Source organism: Opisthocomus hoazin, chromosome 6, assembly GCF_030867145.1.
Source record: "Opisthocomus hoazin isolate bOpiHoa1 chromosome 6, bOpiHoa1.hap1, whole genome shotgun sequence".
NCBI classification, from domain to species: Eukaryota; Metazoa; Chordata; class Aves; order Opisthocomiformes; family Opisthocomidae; genus Opisthocomus; species Opisthocomus hoazin.
This window is the reverse complement of record NC_134419.1, coordinates 13338086-13358151: the sequence shown is the minus strand read 5'-3', so window position 1 is coordinate 13358151 and position 20066 is coordinate 13338086. Positions and strand designations below refer to the sequence as shown.

The following is a 20066-nucleotide window of genomic DNA, read 5'->3' as shown; positions in this document are numbered from 1 at the left end:
GGAGGGAGGGAGGGGTGATGCCTGCGCAGCGGCTCTGGAGCCTCTCCAAGGCCAGCAGCAGGTTTACTGAGACGCCACCCTGCTGGGGAATGCACCTGCCCCGGCGAGAGGCCAGGGCTCGAAGCCCAGCGTCGCTGCTGCCCGCGCCGCACCAGCAGCGACAGCCGACAGGAGCACCTTGTCTTGGCAGGCGTTGCCAGAGGAAGGGAAGAGATTTTCCCCGTGAGCTCCCTTAGCTCGATCCAGTGGAAGGAAAGCCAGGAGAACCCACTGCTGCCAGCCGGGAGCAGGGAGGAGCGCTGGGCTGCGGCGAGTGTGCTTTGGCTGCTGCAGGTGAGTGAGCCCTCCGCCCCGGGAGCCCTGCGTGCGCGCGAAGGGCCGTGCTTCATCGGTAGCTGCTGGCAGGCTGGGGGGCTGCTTCAGACGTGCTTCTTAAGAGACCCTGCCTCTTGCCACTGCATCATTTCTTCCTTGTGCCATCCTGTTTCCTCTCGACACGTAAGGCTGGGGAGTTTCTCGTCCCTTCGGGACTCCCAGGCCTCCCTCGGCAGAGATGCATCAGGACAGGCTCTGTGGGGTCAGGGTGATGGATGCCTCTTACGCATACAGAGGGGAAGGGGACATGAAATCTTATAATGGAGCGTGCCAAAGCTATCTAGATCTCTGTAAAAAGCAGCTGCATGGTGACCTGGTTACTACAAGCCCTCCACCGTCCTTACTCCCAGAGCCCCTAGACTTGGTGAATGGCAGGGACAGTCCACCATCACCCTGGGCTTCTCCAGGGCTTCCCGAGTGATGTCAGGTGGCAGAAGCACTGGTGGGACAGATGCTCCCTTCTGGGAAAGCGTTATCCCTCTGGCAGGGTAAAGATGGTGGAGAGATACAGATTAGACAGCGTAGATTTGCCCAGATTTTGAGCAGTCACGGAACAGAGAGGCACTGGGAATTCATGGTTGATGTAGCAGCCAAGGAGTGTAGATGTCTTGCTAGGATTTTGGGTGAGACAGACCGATGCCACATAAAAGCTCCATTATTCCTGTTCCCCTTGGGTTCATCTGTGCCCACTCCTGAGTTCTCAGGAGGAGAGAGGGGACCTTCTCAGACGTCCCAGGGCAGCAGCGTCCCTGCTCCCAGGGCACAGACAGGCCTTGAGCACTACGACCTGCAGAGCTTCTGCTTTGTGTATTGGCAGTAATTCAGGCATAAAGCAAGATATAGGAGCTTCATTCTCTTTGAGCCTACTAAGAGTTAGAATAGAATAGAATAGAATAGAATAGAATAGAATAGAATAGAATAGAATAGAATAGAATAGAATAGAATAGAATAGAATAGAATAGAATAGAATAGAATAGAATAGAATAGAACATGCTTAGGAAGCATTTCTTTACCAAGGGGGTGGTTAAACACTGGAACAGGCTTCCTAGAGAGGTGGCCGAAGCCTCAAGCCTGTCAGTATTTAAGAGGCATTTGGACAATGCCCTTGAAAACACGCTGTAACTTGGTCAGCCCTGAGTTGGACTAGATGTTCATTGTAGGTCCCTTCCAACTGAAATAGAATAGAACAGAATAGACAGAATAGACTATTTCAGTTGAAAGGGACCTACAGCAATTCAGGCACCTGGCCAAGAAGCAAATAAACTGTGATGGACAGAAGAAGCAGAGGAAGGAAACAGCTTGTATCTGTTTGGGATTGTGAGGCTCTGTTGGCTCTCATCTAGATTGCTCATGCAAATCATTTTGTGTATTGCTATTTTACAGCAAATCTTGCTGGACTCTCCTGGTCTCCATGATGCTCACAAATTCCACATAGCTGCACAAAACCCTTCCGAGGCTGGAAGTGCTGCAGGAGCCTGTCCCACCCCCAGGCCTCCCCTCCTGTACGCTGTGGGTAAGCAGTGTCTCAAGGCATACCCTGGGTTTGGAGAGAGGAGGCAAGTGGGGAATATTTCAACAGCTGGGTGGTATGTGGCTCTGAAATTAAAGCATTAATGAACATACAGTCCACAGCCTATCTGTCAGATATCAGACAGTCAGACATAAAAAGTCTGTAAGTAAATAAATAAATGCATATTCCATTCCTAGGCAGTCAGCAGGGGTGCGTCTCTCACACCTGCAGCCAGGAGTGGCCAGAAACCAGTTGACAATGACCCTCAATTCCCAGTTAAATGTTGTCAGTGTAGGAAAAAAACCCAAAACCAACCTGAAAAAGGAAAAACATGAACATTTTTGTTTTCCTGCATTCCCAGTGCTTTCCTGTTCTTCCTTCCCAGCTGCCAGCCAGCAGTGGGGAAGGACAGCCTGACAATTTTTTCCTGAAATGCAACTTTCAGTCAGAAAGCATTGTGCAGCTGGGCTGGTCCTTGTTTTCTTTTTCTCTTGCATACAAAGATGGGAGCACTGAAGGTACCAGGCTCAGCAGTAAGTAAATGGTAGGGATTCATGGCCTGTGATACATGTTATCAAACTGTTTGATCTGATGGGCTAACTGGCTTAAGCTCCTAGAGGGTCTGTGCTATGGTCAGTCCTAGACCAGCGAGACCAAGCAGCCCAAAGAAGAGCTACAGAAGGAGCAACTGCTGTGGACAGCCTGCCTCACCGTGGTCTTCGTCACAGGCTGCAGGGGAAAATCTCTACTCTGGTGCCTGGAGCACCTCCTCCCCTCCTTCTTCACTGACCTTGGTGTCTGCAGGGTTCTTTCTCTCACATACTCTCACTCCTCTTTCTCGACTGCTGCCCCACAGCAAGTTTTTCCCCTTCTTAAAGATGTTATCACAGAGGTGCTACCACTGTCGCTGATTGGCTTGGCCTTGGGCAGCAGCGGGTCCATCTTAGAGCCAGCTGGCATTGGCTCTGTTAGACATGGGGGAAGCTTCTTGTAGCTTCTCACAGAAGCCACCCCTCTTGTAGCCCCCTGCTACCAAAACCTTGCCACACAAACCCACAACACTGTCCTTCTCCCTCATGACAGAGCAGGGATCCACATCCCTTCATTTCTCTTGATCTGATCTGGGCAAACTGATGTGCTGCATAATTCCTATGAGGAAAGGCTGACAGAGTTGAGATTGTTCAGTCTGGAGAAGAGCAGGCTCCGGCGAGACCTAATAGCAGCCTTTCAGTACCTGAAGGGGCCTACAAGAGAGCTGGAGAGGGACTTTTTACAAGGGCATGGAGTGATAGGACAAGGGGTAATGGCTTCAAACTGAAAGAGGGCAGATTTAGATTAGATATAAGAAAGAAATTCTTCACTCTGAGGCTGGTGAGGCCCTGGCACAGGTTGCCCAGAGAAGCTGTGGGTGCCCCCTCCCTGGCAGTGTTCAAGGCCAGGTTGGACAGGGCTTTGAGCAACCTGGTCTAGTTGAAAGTGTCCCTGCCCATGGCAGGGGGGTTGGAACTGGATGGTCTTTAAGGTCACTTCCAACCCAAATGATTCTATGATTCTATGATAATGCCAAGAAACCAGATTAGCAAAGTTGCTGTGAGATCTAGTTTCATCCCTTCTCCAAGCAGTGGAGGGTGACAGCCCAGCATAGTGCTGCTTTGGTTTGACATATAAAGACAGTCAGATTTTTCTTAAGAGGATGCGAGGCAACGCACCCATGCTGAGGAATGGGAAACTGTAGTTAGATTTAAGGAAAAATTTATTCATGGTGGGGATCATTAAACACTGGAATGATCCCAGAGGGGTGGTGGATCCTTCATCCTTGGCAGTATCCAGCACCTGAGTGGATGGGGCCCTGAGCTACTCAGTCTGACTTTGAGGTTGACTCTGCTTTAAGCAGATGGTTGGACCGGGTGACTTCGTAAGGTCCCATCCCACCTGAATTATTCTGTGATACTAAGAGTAAAAACACTGTCACTAGCAGCACAAACCCTTGCAGCTTAGAGAAGCCCAAGCAAGTGTGGATGCTTATAGAGCAAAAGATTATATTCCCAGAACATTTTCAAACAGACGCAAGAAACCATGGAGGCACACTTCAGTGGAAGTCTTTGCCTCTCCAAATAATTTGTTTAATATAAGTTAATATAACACCAGGAAATGCATGCCCGTAGAGGTTACAGCTTATTTTGTTCTGCAGACAGATGTTTTATCTTACTCCCTGACTTTCTTCTGAGCAAATTAAAATGGTTAAATTTTAAAAAGCAATGTGAGAATGCAGTACTGTCGCTTGATTTTAGGTGGTGTTTTCCCTCATTGTGGTTTGTGCTGTTGTGGGGTTTTTTTTGCTTACTCTTTGACTCACAACTTGCTTGCACAACTTCGGTCAAGCAGCAGAAGGCCACAGACTTTGCACTTCTCCAAGCTTTATGTTTTCTTAGTCCAAAATTTCAATCTAATCTACAAACCCGCTATCTACTAGACTCACCCGTTTGCTGGTAAGGAGGAGATAAGGCACCTCTGTGCTTGGAGAAGGAAAGGCAGGAGGAAGTAGTGCTTTAGCACTGAGCTGGTTTGCATAGACTGGGGAAATGTCTCCAAGCTCAACGTCTTCTCACCCCTCTAGTTTCAAAGTGCCCTGTTACATCCTCACCTTCTCCGGGACCCATGTCCCAGGCACATGCGGACAGCTCAAGGTATCTGCTGTCTCATGCAAAATCAAAGTGGGTCCCAGAAGGCACAAATCAGCATACTCAACCACAGATTTTTTTTCTCTCTAATTGATGCTTTCTGATTGTTCTGGCTCTAGCCAGGACCTGCAGATCTCCCCCGGGCCTCCAAGCCAAGCGTACCCTCCGGAGCATGGGTTCCTGCGTGCCCGCTCCCTGCCCCGGCTATGCAAGCACCAGGGGAGCGGCGCAGCACCCAGCTGCTCGGCACGATGGGTCCCGGGCCCAGGCCCGCGGTGACTGCAGGCTTCCTGGACACATGCTGCCAGCTGGCAGCGCGCCTGGAGCCACGTCCAGAGTGACCTCATGCTCCATCGCAGCCGGGGAGCGACTCGGGAGGAGCTTGGCCTGACACTGTCAGGCAGTGTCTGGTTCAGGCACCCCCACACTGCTGTCCTCCCTCTCCCCCCACCCCACACTGGCTCGTCCCTGATGGAGGGGGATTTTGAGACGTTTGCTGGTACCAAAGCCGTTGCCGTAAGAGCATGCAGGCTGCGGAGACTGAGGACAGGGAGAGCTGTGGGAGCAAAGATCCCTGGTGTGTGCGGAGCTGCCATGCGTGGAGGTCACAAGTTGTCCCCACCCATCCGTAATGAGCCCAGAGTCCCTGCGCCATGCAGCGCAGGGCACGGAGACAAGCGGACTGTGGCTGGCGTGGGCTGACGGGCTCCTGGAGAGACGTTTCCAGCAGGCAGGGTGCTGCGCGGCCGTCCCCTGGCCCGGGAGAAGTGACACAGTTCTGGCACAGGGGATTGGCATCCATTCCTGTCCCCACCACGGCTCCTGTGGGACCCTGAGCAGTTTGTGTGTGGGTGCCCGTGATGGCTGAGGGTGCATCGTCCTGACAGGGAAGTGACCGAGGAGGCACTTCAGGGATCTCCAGGGTCTGCCCCGTGTCTCAAGGGTTCGGCTGTACCTGAGATGCTCCTGCGCCATCCTCCCCAGTGCCTCGTCTTGCTTTGGGTACTGGCTGTGCTGGAGGGAGCCTCTGGGGCTGTGGGACCAGCTGGAGCACTCACATGCCAGTGCGGGAGGTTATGTGAGAGAAATGCAAGTGGTTTCCACTCTTGGTGTAAAAGTGTACCCAGAGCAGCTCTGAGGGGGACCGGGGCACCGGGGAGGTGATGAGCTTGGGAAGTCAGGCTGGGGGTTGAGACAAGGCGCTGTGCCGAGGGGAGCCCAGCTATGCGCAGCACCACGGAGCCTGCCTCCACCCTGCAGCCACCGCTGCCCTGCCCCTGCTCCCCTCGGGGGGTGAAGGGCTTCAGGGACCAGGAGGAGCAGAGAAGAGAGCAAAATTGCAGGGTGCCAGGTCCCAGGTGTTTGGGGGCTCTTTCCAGGGAAGGGCTGAGACCACGAGAGAGGTAACCACCACAATTCTGTAGGGAACTTGGGAGAGGGAACCAGTGGTGGTGCAGGGGCAGGGCCAGGGCTGAGAAAATGCAGCAGGGGCAGCTCTCTCTCTTCCAGTGACTGGACTGGAAGGGTTAAGCCCCGGTCCTGACCCCCACCTCCCGCTGTCGTTGTCGTTCTGGGCAGCAGAGCCAGTTGGTGACAAGAGGCTGATGCTGATGAGGGAGCATGTGGAGTCGGAGCTGTGAATGGGGCTTTATCCCAGGAGGGACCTGCCTCTGCTCCGACCCTGCCCTGCTGCCAGCACCAGCTGCAGGCAGAGTCCCGCGGGCAGCGATGTGCCAGTAGCTCAGAGTGGGGCATGCGGGGCTGGGGAGGCGGGAGACTGACCCTCGGGGCGGGCTGAGGTCCCCCCGCAGTGCGTGGAGGACTCCCAGGAAGATGTGCGTGGCTGATCCGTGCTCCAATGCGAGGGGCTTCTGTGAGGGAGGCAGGGAAGGGTCTGCAGGCCAGCCTGGAGCAACCAAGGCCCAGGGTTTGGCAGGGGATTGTCTGATGCAGGGGAGCAGGGTCTCTGTTTAATGATATCTTTTCTTGTTGCCTCTTTCAGATGAAAGACACAGGAAAGGAAGGACACAGACCTGGTTGTTCCCTTATGGTGCTGCTCCGGGGATGCTCTACCACGTCCTGCAGCCCTGCCTGGGGGGTGGGCTCAGCCCCAACACATGGACCATAGCTCTCCTGGTGGCACTGCTGCAGAAGGGAGCTCCACTGGGCTCCAGAGAATGAGACAGAGGAGTCCCCGCTTGAGAAATGCAGCTGCCTTCACAACCGCTGCTGCCTTGACCCTCCGTTTCGCTGTAAGGGTGTAGATTCATCTGTGCAACCACCCCACCTTGTCCTCCCCACCCAACCGCCCACCATGCCAGAGCTGGAAGAGCTGAGCAGCCCCCGCACCCCTGCAGATGCAGACCACATCCAGAGGAACATCTTGGAGGAGCATGTGGAGCTCTGGTGGTTCCAGGACCCCAAAAAGTCCATCCTGTGCTACGGGATGGCTGTGGTGCTCATCCTGGCGTGCGGGATCGGGGGCATCATCCTGCTGTACAGCACCAGCAGCCGGTCTGGGGAGTGGAGGCTGGCCGTGGGCACCACGCTCTGCCTCCTGGCCCTGCTCGTGCTGCTGAAGCAGCTGCTGAGCTCTGCAATCCAGGACATGAACTGCATCCGCAGCCGGGATCAGATCGAGCTCCTGAAGAGCGGAGGCTTCTCGGACTGCCTGGTGCTGCTGCTCAGCTCCCTGGTGCTGGTGGTCTGCGGGGTTGTGCTCACCATCCTCTCCACCACGACCATGCAGCTCAGCCCTGCACGGCCGCTGGCCAGCATGTTCACCAGCGGCGTTGTCCTCCTGACTGCTGGCAGCGCCATCCTCCTCTGCCTGCTGCTCTACCTGCTCTGCACCTCCTGCCGCCAGGCCGCTCCTCGGAGCCTGGAGACCGGTGAGATCCGCGTCTTCACCATCTCCGGCCGCCTCGCTGTGAACAGGCGGCTTCCTCCCACCTCCAGCATGGCCAACCTCATCTGACCCAGGACACCGCTGCGTGAGCCTCACTGGATACGACCCATCAGCTGGGCTTGTGCCGGCCTTTCCCTGAGGAAGGGCGAGCGTCGCGGTGTGCCTTGCACTTCTTTTGGAGATGACTGGCGTTTGCTCTGCCCCAGGCTGATGGCACGGCAGGGACTTGGGGTGCCTGGTCGGGCTCTGTGACCTGGCGTGTTAGGAGCACGGCGATGGCCTGGTTGGTGTTTTATCTCCACAAAGCCTCCTGCGACAGCTGCTGCCTGCCCGGCCATGACCCCTGTCACAGCGTTAAGGTGAGCCTGTCCTCTACCCTGGGGACCTGGGTGCTTCCTTGGTTCCTGCAGCTCCCGGGGCTGTGTCGTGCGCTTTCCTGGCAGGAGAGGCTGCGGCTGCGGAGGGTGTAAAACCACCCCGCGCTCTGCAGAGCTGCCAGCTCAGACCCCTCTCTCAGCTGGCGCCAGCGCTTCGTGCCCCTGCGCCCGTGAAGGTGGGCACACGCCAAGCGTGCTGCGATGCCCTGTGTCGTGCGTCCCCTCCCTGCCAGGCTGCGGGACCCCTGAGAGAAGCAGAGCCCCCAGCAGCTGACGAACGGTGGGAAATATTCTGCACGTCCGCAGACGCGCAGCGCAAACGGAGGGAGCTTGGGGCGAGGTGCGGCTGCAGGGGCTGCTCCCGAGAAAGCACCCGTGTGACTGTGACAGCGAGCGTGGGATTTGCGTGGCATTCTGTGTGCAGAGCCCTGGCACGGCTGGTCCTCATGTGAAATGCCGTTTGTACCTGCAATGCCAGGATCTGTTCCAACATCAGCGTCCTGCAGCCCACCGTCTTCTGTGGTGTATCACAGGGGCGATCAAAGGGTGGTGGTGTCAGGGCCCTGACGAGTTCTCAGTGCTGGGCTGTCAGGGCTCTGTCACCACGCCAGCGTGCTCCAGCTGCGCGAGCCACACGCAGCAAGGTGCCGTCGCGGGGGGTGGTGATGGGACACCCGGATCCCGGGGCCGGGTCTGCAGCCCTGCAAGGGCAGCACGAGGGGTGAGTGCTGTTGCCCTCCGAGCAGAGACTCCTCTGCTGCCGTGGGACCGCTGCAGCCTGCTCCCACGCTGTTTCTGTCTCCCAGGTGCTGCTGCGGGGCAGAAAAGTTCTGCTACTGCTTGGGCCTTACCTGGAGCTTTTTTAGTGTGTTTTATCTCTACAAGGTGTCTGTCATCGAGGTGCCTTTCCCAGAGGCAGACTAACAGCTCACCCTGGGGAGCTTTTCCTGTGACTTGAGGCTAATTTACCTGTCAATGTTTAAACTTCCTCCATAGACCCACGGACCATTTACGTGCCCTTTCCACAGACACAGGTCCTAACCTCCTAGCAAAGCTGCTCCTGTGCAACCTTCTCTTCATCTTCCTGTCTGCTCCCATCTCCCCCTTACCTGAGCTGCTCTGTTATTCTTGCTCATTATTTGCTAAATTCCCTTTGTAATGGAAGAAGACTGAGCTATTCTTTCTTGGTGTCTGGTAACAAATTTATTTGGAAGAAGGCGATAACACATTCCCTCCGTGACAGCATGAATCGCTGTCCATGTTACACCTGGAGACAGGCTCGGAGTTGGGCATGAGTGAACCCCTCCAGGCATACACTGGACAATGAGGACTTCATCCCTTCGCAGCTCCAGACCACACCATCCCCAATGCACTCAGGTCGCGTGAGGGCACTTCTGTATTCATCTGCCTCTGCCCTGCTCCTGCTGGCTTTCCTTTCCCCCGCAGCCTTGGATGATTTCCCCCAAAGTACGGGAACATCATTCTGGCTTTCCTTTTCTGGATCTCCATTATTTCTAAATTCTCCTCTACTGCTTTCACATCATCTATAGCTTTTATTAAACTACTGTTTCCTCCTCTCTCTGTATCGCTTCCCTTAATCTGCCTGAGAGTTAAGAGGGTGTTACAAAGCTCAGGTCCTTCTGTGCTAAATCCTCTGCGACGCAAAGAGCCGTCCTTCCCTCCGGGGCCATTGCACCTCAGGTCCAGGAGGGACCTCTGTGCATGCGCAGGGAGGGACAGGCTGGAGCTGGACAGTTTTGCATCGTCGCTGTCGCTGCTGCTCTGCACCTTTGTGTCGGGGTGTGTGCCGTTATGCCAAGCTGCACCGTCTCTGTCTGCATCAGTGCTTTAGCGGTGATTCCCAGCTCCCCAACGCGCAGGTGTGGACAGCCTGCACACCAGCTGTTTTGCGCATCTGGGGATTTCTGTGAAGATCGCGACTGCGCCCAGCTCGCAGCTCCGCGCCGCCTGCATATCAATGTGAATCTTCCCCTCCATAGCCCCTTCAAAGTGTGCCCCAAGTGCCCATGAATTGTGCCAGAACAGGATGCTCACGGGCTGTGCCAGCAACCTGAGGAGATACCGGCTGGGACCAGGCTGCCTCCGAGGTTGGTGGTTTGGGTGTCCGGCTGCCCAGGCGGGAGCCTGCACTGCCCCAGTCACTGGCTCACCTCTGCAGTGCTGGTCTGTTCCTTTCTCGGTTCCTGTGTTCTGCGTGGAAATACATAATAAAGTGCTACACAAATCGACCGTGTTGAAGACTGATGCTGGAGTGAGGCCTCTCTGCGGCGCAGGAGGTGGCAGGGCTGTGCAGAGCTGCCCTGCGCTCAGCCTGAGCCCTAGGTAGGTATCATGGCAGCCCAGGGTCCCTCCCGCAGCTGTGCTTTCGGCTCATCAGCTAGCATGGCAATGCCCCCACAGCCCCCCAAAAGCAGGTACTTACTGCCTGATATGCGACTCCCACCTCCAGATGCACCTGCATCTCCCTCTGCTCAAGGACCTAGACACAGCCGGTCCCCCTTCCCGCCACTCTGTCAACCTAAGGCCTTTCCCTGCCCCTGAAAGATGCTCACGTGGAGCACGCAAAGCCTCCCAAATATGTCGGTGCCGGGTGGTTTGTTTACAGAGAAGCTGTTTCGCCCTGCGGTAGGGCCAAGCCTTAAGCCTCGCGGCGGCAGCTGCTGCCTGCAAAGAGCCTGGAACCAGTCTGCCTGCATACCTTCTACTGGTCCCATCCGGCAGCCTCAGCGGCCATCCCTCCACAGCTTCCCGGGAGAACCCCCTCGAGAAGGCTCCTCCGCTGCTGCGCTGATGCCCCTGTGCTCCCAGCCCTGCATGCCAGAGGCATTTCCCCCACCGCCAGCTGCTGGGCTCCTGCCCGCTTGCACTGGAGTTGCCTGGAGAGGGGGGAGAGGGGCTGCCACGGGACTGGAGCCCCCTGGACACCCAAAAACCAGCCACCTCTGCTCCGTCAAAGAATAAACAGGTGGGCCTCCCAGCAGGGTCAAAGCAAACAAGCACCCACCGCCAGATACTGAGGGACAAGAGTGAGAGAGATCCTGGATATAAGAGCCTGGGCAGTCCTATTTTTTCCTCTTTTAAGACATCACTGAGACCAGAAGTATAATGCTGCATCTGGCATGAGTTCATGTGACTGAAAAGCATGTCAAAAAGCCCAGAAAATACCTTCCAAAAGACAACTGAAATACATTTTCCCAGTCCTCAGTCTCCTATCTTGCCTCAAAGGCACTAGAAACTTCCAAAAATTACAGCACATATGGTGTTTTCACAGGTAGCTGTTAAGATGAGCCCAGAAGGCAAAACATGAGGCAGTGACTACAAAAGTAAAGCTCAGTTTGGAAATACAGCATTTAAGAGCGAAAACTGGCTGACCACTGAAACAAGCCAGCAGGTTTTCCTCCTCCTGGCTTCCAAGGACACGTTCCCTCTCTGGAAGGTGCTTTACGTCACTGGCCGGTATCACACATCCAACGCCCGAGCCACTCGTCCCCTTTGGCTTACATGTTCTGACATGTATTATTTACTTTTGTACACACTGTGCTCTATAAATAGCCAAATGAGTAGAGAAATAGAAAGGCAGTTCACAGGGAAATGGAGGTTTGAAGGAGATGGGGGAATCAGCCATGTGGCGGGGCTGCAGGAAATGCCATCCCAGTGATGGTGCTTCGTGCTCCAGAGCATGACGGAGAGGTTCCCGGGCTGTCAGGGGTGGTAACGACTGGGCTGCGCCCTGGGATATCTTCCCAGCCGAAGGGCTCCAGCCGTGTGAATCACTTACCAAGGGTGAACGCCGCTGCTGCTCCCTGCTTTTAACTCCAGCGTGACCCACGTGCTACAGCAGGAACAACATGGAGTTACCTACGTCTCATGCTGTTTATCGTACCACAAAGATGACAGGAATGCAAAAATTACAATGCTCGTATAACTCCGCGGTTAGAGATACAGCCGGGACTCCGCAGTGGGTGCTGGGGGACAGGGCTGTCTCGCCCCAGCGCGCGTGCCTGCCTGGCGCCGCAGCCGGCGCCGCCAAGTTCGCTCAGCTCTGCCGAGCTGACGTGGGAAAGGTAGGTGCCTTTCCAGCACGTCTTGCTGGAGGGGGAAGAGAGAAAACTGGGAAGCAACACAGCGGGAAGCAAGGCTGGAGAGACGTGCACAGGGCTGCCTGCGCCAGATCAGGTAACAGGTTTGTTTGCACAAGAGCACTCGTTGTGCCACAGACCTGTTCTCTCACCGCCGCGGTTAACGAGGAACGTATTTACGGTCCTTGAAAGCACATGTGGAAAAAGCCACACCCCAGCGGTGGGGCTGGGGGTCTCCTCCCGGCACCGCCACTGGGAGAGCCCCAACAAACCATGTTAGGCAGAGGCAGGGTTAAATCACGCTTTAATCACACCCTGGAGTGAAAACGCATTGGGAGACAGAGCAGGGCTGGGTCCGGCACCGAGACCCTGCGGGGAGCGCCGGGGCAGGCTCCTCTTCCCACCCCACCAGGACGCCTGGGCGCAACGGGCACCGTCTCCTTCATCTCAGCATCAGAGCAGCGCTGGGAGAGCAGCAGGGAGTCTGGGGGCCCCGTGCCGGTGCAGACCCGCTGGCGTCATGCTGGGGCACCGTGGGGCCGGCTGCCTTCAGCCTCCATCACCGTTCCCAGCCCAGCCCCCCTCCTTTCTGCTCCTCTCCTCCTGCCCTCAGCTGCGTGGGCCCAAAAGCCAAGGGAAGGTGGGAAAGGGCAGGAAGAGGATGGAGCTGGGGGGAACAGCGAGAGGCTGCAGTGGTGGTGGCTGGGCTGCAGGCTCAGATGGAGAGGTGAGGCTCCCGCTCCTCTCCCTCCGGCAGCTGCTCACTTGGCTGGATGTAGTTGTCCTCGATGAAGCCATCGTCATCATCAACTTGCAGGTCGGCAGCACCAGGCGTGGAGTGGCTCTCACTGGCCTCCAGGCCTGAGGAGCCCCTGTCCCAGCTGCTGCTGTCCTCCATGGGGCTGCCCCCGGTCGAGCTGGTTTCAGGCAGCGGCCGATGGCGGTAGCTGGCAAAGTTCTTGTGGACGAGCTTGCACTTGGCAGCCAGCGCAATCAAGATAGAGATGCTGATCGCTGCCACCAGGAAGGCCACCAGGTATGGCCAGCTCCTTCCCCCCTTCCCTGTGGGCGGTGTGGTGGCTGTGGCACAGGAAAGGCACATCAGGGCACGCCGCATCAGCCAGTGGCATACCTCAGCAGCCAGCCCTGTGCACGCCTGCGATGTGCAGCCAGCACTGCATTGCTCTCGTTAGGAGCAGTAGGAACGCTCTTCACCGAGGACTAGCTACCAAGGGTGCATAACCACTGCGGGGAGAACTGCCGGATGGCTGTCTGACACTGGTGCCCATCACCGGGGAGTCTGTGCTCTGGCTGGCTCTGCGGCATCTGCTGAATTTCCAGTTGCAAAGCCAGCAAACATCCCCAGGTGGTGGGCACCCTCCGCGCCCAGCCACCCCTGGAGACCACCCTCCCCACCCAGCGCTGCACCCACAGCGGCCAGGCAGCCTGAGCCTCTGGGACAGTGGGGCAGAGCAGGGGGTCTCCGCCTGCGGTCCCCTCCGCAGTGACGGACGGCAGGAGGGAGCTAGACCTTATGGATGTCCCCCGTAGCTGCCAAACTTACTGTTGCCTTGGGTCACTGCTGTGATCTGCGGCGCTGTGCTGGCCCCCCGGGGAAACCGCTGCTTCACGGGGCAGCCCAGGTCCTGGGAATCCAGAGCTGCGACCTCCCGGCCCCGCAGCCCCGGGGGTGATGCGCAGGTCACCTGCACAGCTGGGAACACATGGACTGAGGTGGGACAGGACACTTCCCCTCCCCAGTGCAGAGAAGATGCTCCCTGCTTGCTCCTGGGTTGATGGGAAGCATCACAAGGTGCTCCTGGCTCTGCCCTCCAGCCTCACCATCCTCAGCACATTGAAAAGCACAAACAAAGAAAAAATTCCCAGACCAAGGAACCATACAAGCATGTGACCATGATTAGGAGGCTCCTTTTAAATGGATAATACTAAATTCACGGATACTGATAGAAACCCCACTGTCGCAGGCCTGCTCTCACCGGGGAGCTGATCTCAGAGGGTTGGAGCCTGATCCTGCTCCATAGGAGGAGCTGCTGAGCGCTCAGCAGCTCTTGAACATGTGGTCACTCCACATAGATACATAAAGGTGGATTTAGGGGCTGATCTGTACATGCAGCCCCTTTCCCAGAAGAGTGGCTAAATTATCCTCTCTGTTGTTCCTGGAAATCTCTCGCATGATGTGCAACTGCAAGCGAGGAACTGACATGTTTTTGTTCTGTGTTCCACAAGAGGGTGGGAGAGGTCCCTGGAGAGCTGTCTCAGACCCTGCCCAGGGGTTGGAGGGAAAGGATCAAGTGGGACCCTTGCACCCGGGGTTCCTCCCGTCCAACACCTCTCCTGCCACCTGCCCCGGCTCGCTCACCTTGCCTGCGCTGTAGCCACCGCCGCAGGGGGTACACAGTGCAGTCACAGACCCAGGGGTTCCCTTCCAGCCGGACCTGCGGGACTGCCTCCATCACCTGCAGGCTCCCAGCATCCACAGACACCAGCGCGTTGTGCTGGAGGTCCAGCTGGAAAAGAGCCTTCAGCGGCAGGAAGAAAGGGACCTCCAGCTCTTGTAGACTGTTGTTGCTCAGGAGCAGTGTGTGCAAGCTCCCCAGGCCCTGGAAAGCGTCTCTGTGGAGGTAGGCGATGCTGCAGCTGCTCAGGTCCAGCAGGTGCAGTGCCCCGAGGTTGGAGAAGACTGCTGGGCTCAGCACCAGCAGGGCATTGCTGGAGAGGTTGAGGGAGTGCAGGGAAGGGAAATGCATCAAGAGGGTCCCGTGACGGGGCATGACCAAGGAGTTGAAGGAGAGGTCCAAACTGGTGATGTTGCTTGGAAGGGAACTTGGAGCGTGCAGGAGGCTCTTCCCGTTGCAGTCGGCCCATCCCTGGGAAAAAAGCCACTGTCTGAGATGGGCTGTCTGTGCTGGGGAGGATCTCTAGACCAAGACTCCCCAGAAGTTCAAATGTCTTAATTAATTACCCTTGCAGAGTTTAAAACAGCAAAGACACAAATTTGTTTAAAAACCACGTAAGCTGCCAGTTTGGTGTGGGCCAAGATAAACAGAGAAAGACGAGCTGGACAGCCCAGGACGGAGAGCAGCTGACTGAGGGACTAAAGGACGAGCATGGAGAACTGGGGGGAAACCCAGACAGATGGGGTGCGTGCAAAGGGACCAGGTTGTCACCTGCCTTACAGGGCAGTTATCACACGGCGTCAGCTTGCAGAAGGTCTTCCTCTTTCTCCCCCAGACCCCCACCTCCAGCCCCTGGGGAGCTCTAGCGTGACACAAGGGCATCCTCCCAGCCAGGCAGGGAACCGGGTGAGAGCCCTGCCTGCTGCGAGGGCAGGCAGGCAGGCAGCGGCCACCGGCCGGGCTGCAGAACCTTGGGCTGCTCCCCAGGACCTGCGCGGGACGTTGCCCCCAAGCCGCCAGCCCTCCTTATGTTGCTGAGGATGCACGGCGAGCGGCAGTGGGTCAGTGCAGCCTGGCCGTGGCTATGCTGGTAAACAAAACAGACCAGGGACATTTGCTGTCTCAAAAGGCCAGCAGTGCATGCTGGATGGATCGATGAACCCGCACGGATGGATTTTTTTTCCCCGAAAAACAAAGCACCCAAAATCAAGCTGGTTTTGGGGACCAGCCCTCAGCATGTGTTACTCCTGCCCAGGCTTTATGTGGGAGAGGGTCAGCAGCCCAAACTGAAGCTGCTGGGGAGCAGGTCAGCAATTTAAGTTTGGCTGGGCAGGCAAGGGCTCCTGCTCCATGCCGCATTTGGGCCCCACGGGCAGAGATGCCATGCTGGAAGTTTGTTGCCATCCGTAGTCCCAGCTTTCTAGGTCTGTGTCTCTTGTGTGATCACCTCTCCCTTCATCCTTCTGTTCACCTGCATCTCCTATCAGGCCCTGCCGTCCCTGCTCACTGGAGGAACAGACGTGCACATACAACCCTGGGCTGCTGAGGACCGGGCTATAACGGGGCCGAACCACGGGGGCACCGCACAGGTCCTGTCTCAAGCTCGAACAGGGCTGGGTGCAGGGAGGCTGAGGAAAACAGTACAAACATTTTGAGGGAGGATCTGAGAGCTCAACGGGCAGCACGGCCCCATGCCGTCCGCCTGCGACAGCCACTTTCCCTGCCACCTCCCCAGCTCTGTCCCAGGGGAATGGGTCAGTTGTATTTCCCGCTCCTCACCAGGTGCTCAGGGATCCTGACCCCACGGCTGTTCTGACCCTGGCTCCGGTCACTGCATCACCGCGCACCGGAGCAGGCAGTGAGGGGCTGGGAGCCCCTCAGGGACATGCCTCGCTGCTGCTCGCCATCCACCCCTTACGGGCAGCTGTGTTAGGGCAGCACCAACAGACTCCCCTGAGTCAGAACCGCACAGCTCATACAAGGCTTTGCCAGCCCCGTCGTGCTGTGGCAAACGGGCTGGGCATGCGGTGTGCGGAGCCGGAGGCGGGAAGCAGGGCTGTGGTGGGGATGGCAGCCGGGCAGCCGGGCTCCAGGCACGGGTGGGCCAGACCCGCGGCCGGTGGCCACCGGCACAGCACATCTCCCCCCCCAACCCCGCTCGCTCCCATGGGTTCACTGCGCATCGTCGCCCGGGTCGGCAGCACCGGGAGCGGGGTGCCCCTGCCCACCCCCCACGCCGGAGACCCCTCGGCCCCCCTACCTGGCGGTTGAGGCTGCAGGGCTGTGCTGTCCCCACCGACCAGGCGCAGAGGAGGCCGCACACCATGAGCAGGCAGGCGGCAGCCATTGGGCTCCAGGAAACCGCCGGGCAGAAAATCAACTCTCCGGCAGAGAAAGCCGGGAAGCTGGCGGAGCCGGCCACGCCGGGTGAGGTGTGGCCGCAGCCGCAGGGCCGCGCCGAGCCCCTGCGCCCCGGCCTCACAGCCCCACCGAGCGCCACCACCGCGGCCTCGCGCCCTCCCGGGCCGTGCGCGGGTGAAAGGTGGCGGCGGCGGCGGTTACACATTAACGGCCACGCCCCGCCGCCTCCCGCCCACCGCCTCCCACCGCAGGGCATCGGGCACCGGCAGCGCCTGCCCGGCGAGTGCGGGGTGCCAGGGGCAGGGGAGGAGGGGGCATCCCCGCGGCGGCTGCGCCCCAGCGCCACGCGCCCGGGGCCTCGGCTGCAGCAGCTGGGGCTGAGGCGGCGGGAATGCTTCCCATGGGAAAATAAAGGTCTGGGTGGGATCAGGGCGGGAAGGGGTGAAAACACGCAGCTAACGGGCAGGTCCCTGGGCCCGGCAGCGGCTCGGCGGTGTTGGCGTTCCGGCGTCGGGGAGTCGCTAATAAAAACGTGACTTCCCCGAGCAGCACCCAGGGCTCCTCTGAAGGCCCCAGAGGGTGGGGGTGCCCGCCGCCTCCAGCACCCCTCGCACAGACCTGCCGCTCGTCAGCGGAGCTCCCTGCCAGCCCTGCCGTGTAGGCAGTGGAAGTCTGGGGAAACGCATCAAAGCAGCATTTTGTGGGCCATAGCCTGGGCAGGGGAGGTGCTGGCAGCACTCGCTCCCGGCTTTGACGCTGCAGCAGAAGGGAGCCCGAGCTCTCCTCCCCACTCCCTGCTGCCCGTTCCCACTCAGGAGCCTGAAGCTGCCTGCCAGCAGTGTTATGGCTCTGCAGTTTCCATCCCAGCAGCAGCCGGGACGGTGTGGCCCCTCTTCCCCCAGCTGCCAGGGGGCTCCTCCACAGCCACGCATCCCACCTGCTCGTCAGGGAAGGGGCTTCCCAGCAGCCCACCGGTGACCCTGTGAGTGTACAGTGAACACCAGTACAGCCAGGCAGCTGCCTGCTCCCCAGCTGCCCTGCCGATGCGCCTGGGTGGGCTGGGGATGCTCGGCCACCCCGCTCCTGGGCTGCTCTTACACCTGGCAGCAGCAGCCCCTAACCTTGCAGGGCCTCCCCGGGACCGGCCATGAACGTAAAACAAAACAAACAGCCAGAAGACAAGGTTAAAAAAATGTTGCTGAGGCAGCCCAGCCCATCGGTGGATTCGCGGGGCGTTTGCGTTTCCTATCAGGAAATGTATTGGTGCATTATGGTTTCTGGCACGTGGTGCCGTGCATTAGAATGTGCAAATGATAACAAAAAGGGGTATTTTTGTCTCTCTTTTTTTTTTAGCCTATCGTGATTCAGCAGAAAAGTTGAAGTCTGTGAATTCAGCAGAAATTCAGGTGCTTTCAGTGTGCTGTGGGTCGGGCAGCCGGAGCTTTCCGTATTACAGGAGAGCAAGCGTGGCGAGCTGCTTTGGCTGGGCTCGGCTGCACCCAGCTGCACCCAGCTCCCTGGTTCCTCCTCTGGAGATATGTAAGGTTAGATGGGAGCTGTAGAGTCCCAGCTGGGTCTCCCCACAAAACCTCCCAGAGAGGTTTCCTACCCCACCTCCAACCCAAGGGATCTGCACAGATAAGACACCTCTCATCCAGGTGTTCCTAGAAAAAATAAAAGAGGACAAATCAGCTTGAGTCAGATCCCTCAGCAGATCCCTGAGATCTCCTGGGCATCACCTGGTGTGGAGAACTGACCCCAGACGGCTCGATTCCCCAAAAGAGCAAAGCAATGCCGTGGTTCTCCTCGGGCAGTACGAGGAGCCATGCTGTGCTCCCTGGAGGAGCACACTGCAGGGCCTGCGGTTGCAAAGCGTGTTTGTTCTGTGTAAATAATCCTGTCCTCAAGCGGATCCTCACATCGGAGGACGTTTATTTCACAGCGTGCATCATAACTCGCAGCTCTGTGTGCTGCCAGGGGCGCACAGAACGAGTTTCTTCCCTGGGTGCAGCACGTGTAAGCATGCAGTGGCACGATGGCAGTTATGGTTCTGAGAGTGACCAGCCTCTACAGCCAGTGAACGAGGGGAAGAAGCCATTTATTTATCTATTTGTGTATCTGTCCCCTTTCCACGGCTGTACTGAGTGCGCGGAGGAGTCCCTGGCCCAATGTGATTGCAAATGAGCTTGGGGTTGGCCAGGCAAATGGGGATGTGGGGTTCCCCAGGAGGGCACCGACGGCGGGAGGGAGCAGCCCCGGCTGCCCAGCCCCTGCACATCCTGCTGCGGGATGGACTCGCGCTTACGGTTATGGTTGTGCCTCAGGTGCCCCAGGGGTGTCCCAGAAACAGAGCTCCTCGCCTATGTACAGCCCATGGCAAAGCACCATGCTTAGTCTTCCAGACAAATGGAGGCAGCTGCTTCTGGCACCCACCTTTTTCAGACCCTGCCCATCCCTCCTGTCGGGGGGTGGCCGGGTGACTGCTCTGGGGGAGGCCCTGCCTGCTGCCATCCTTCCCTCGGCATGCCGTGGGCACTGCGCAGCCTCGGAGCACGCTGTAAATAGTCGGAAGCGATGAATGGATTTCCCCTTCCTCTCCATGTGTGCTTTAGATTTTTGGCCGGATACGGCATGGCCTCGGGACACACCAAAACATGAGGCTCGCTCCCCGGCAGCCCCGGCTTTCACGTGGGAACAGTTTGATTTGTGAAGCAGTGTGAGGTTTGGCGAGTGAAGCTGATGGTGGTTTCCTGGGGAATGCCTTTCATTTCCCAGGCAAAGAGCCCGGACCCCACCAGAGGCTGGGGCAGCCTCACAGGAGGGCTGGGTGTGGGACCCCCTGGGTCCGGGGGGACAGCGGGGCTGTGCCGTGCCGTGCCATGCTGTGCCATGCCCGTGCCGGTGCCTGTGCTGGTGCTGGGGAAGCCAGGCTTTCTGCTGCTCTCCGCCTCCTCCCAGACATGTTTACTGCAATGTGGCGGGTTTTGTCCCCGGCAGTGGCCACCCGCCCGCATGGGCTGGCCAGCTTTTTGTCACCCTGCCTGTGCTCCCACTCGGCCCCTTTCAACGCGGATGGCAGCCCTGTGACGGGCATGAGTCAGGCCCCGGCACAACACGGAGCCCAGGTGGGGCTGTGCCTCAGCACCCCGGCTCGTGGCGGCGGGAGGCCGAGGTGTCATGAGGTGTGTACGGCCTCAGCATCGCCGCACTCCACTCACCGGGGGAGAGCCTGCATAGGGCAGCTCCCGCCAGCTCCTGGAGTCAGGGCCGTCTCCAAACAATGGGTGGAGAGCAGGAAACGCCGCATGGGAAACAGGATTTGGCTCCGCCGCCGCCG

General features: G+C 58.0%; 3 protein-coding genes across 3 annotated transcripts in view; 2 read left to right on the top strand and 1 right to left on the bottom strand.

Moving 5' to 3' along the window:
* Positions 1 to 261, top strand: part of CFAP57 (cilia and flagella associated protein 57) — a 29792-nt gene extending 29531 nt beyond the window's left edge. Inside the window, exon 23 of the transcript XR_012764393.1 lies at positions 191 to 261. The gene's annotated coding sequence lies outside the window, so the exon portion shown is untranslated. The remainder of the gene's footprint in view (positions 1 to 190) is intronic.
* A 6000-nt stretch (positions 262 to 6261) lies between these two features.
* On the top strand, positions 6262 to 9430 carry TMEM125 (transmembrane protein 125). Its single transcript, XM_075424059.1, has 2 exons — positions 6262 to 6401; positions 6569 to 9430. The coding sequence occupies exon 2, from the start codon at positions 6881 to 6883 to the stop codon at positions 7541 to 7543; it is 663 nt and encodes a 220-aa protein (XP_075280174.1). The 5' UTR covers positions 6262 to 6401; positions 6569 to 6880; the 3' UTR covers positions 7544 to 9430.
* Positions 9431 to 12215: 2785 nt separating this feature from the next.
* On the bottom strand, positions 12216 to 16890 carry C6H1orf210 (chromosome 6 C1orf210 homolog). Its single transcript, XM_075424716.1, has 4 exons — positions 16629 to 16890; positions 14332 to 14839; positions 13516 to 13665; positions 12216 to 13031 (listed from the first exon to the last, which is right to left on the bottom strand). Exons 1-4 carry the CDS (start codon positions 16713 to 16715, stop codon positions 12667 to 12669), a joined length of 1110 nt encoding a protein of 369 aa, XP_075280831.1. The 5' UTR covers positions 16716 to 16890; the 3' UTR covers positions 12216 to 12666.
* Between the last annotated feature and the right edge of the window lie 3176 nt (positions 16891 to 20066).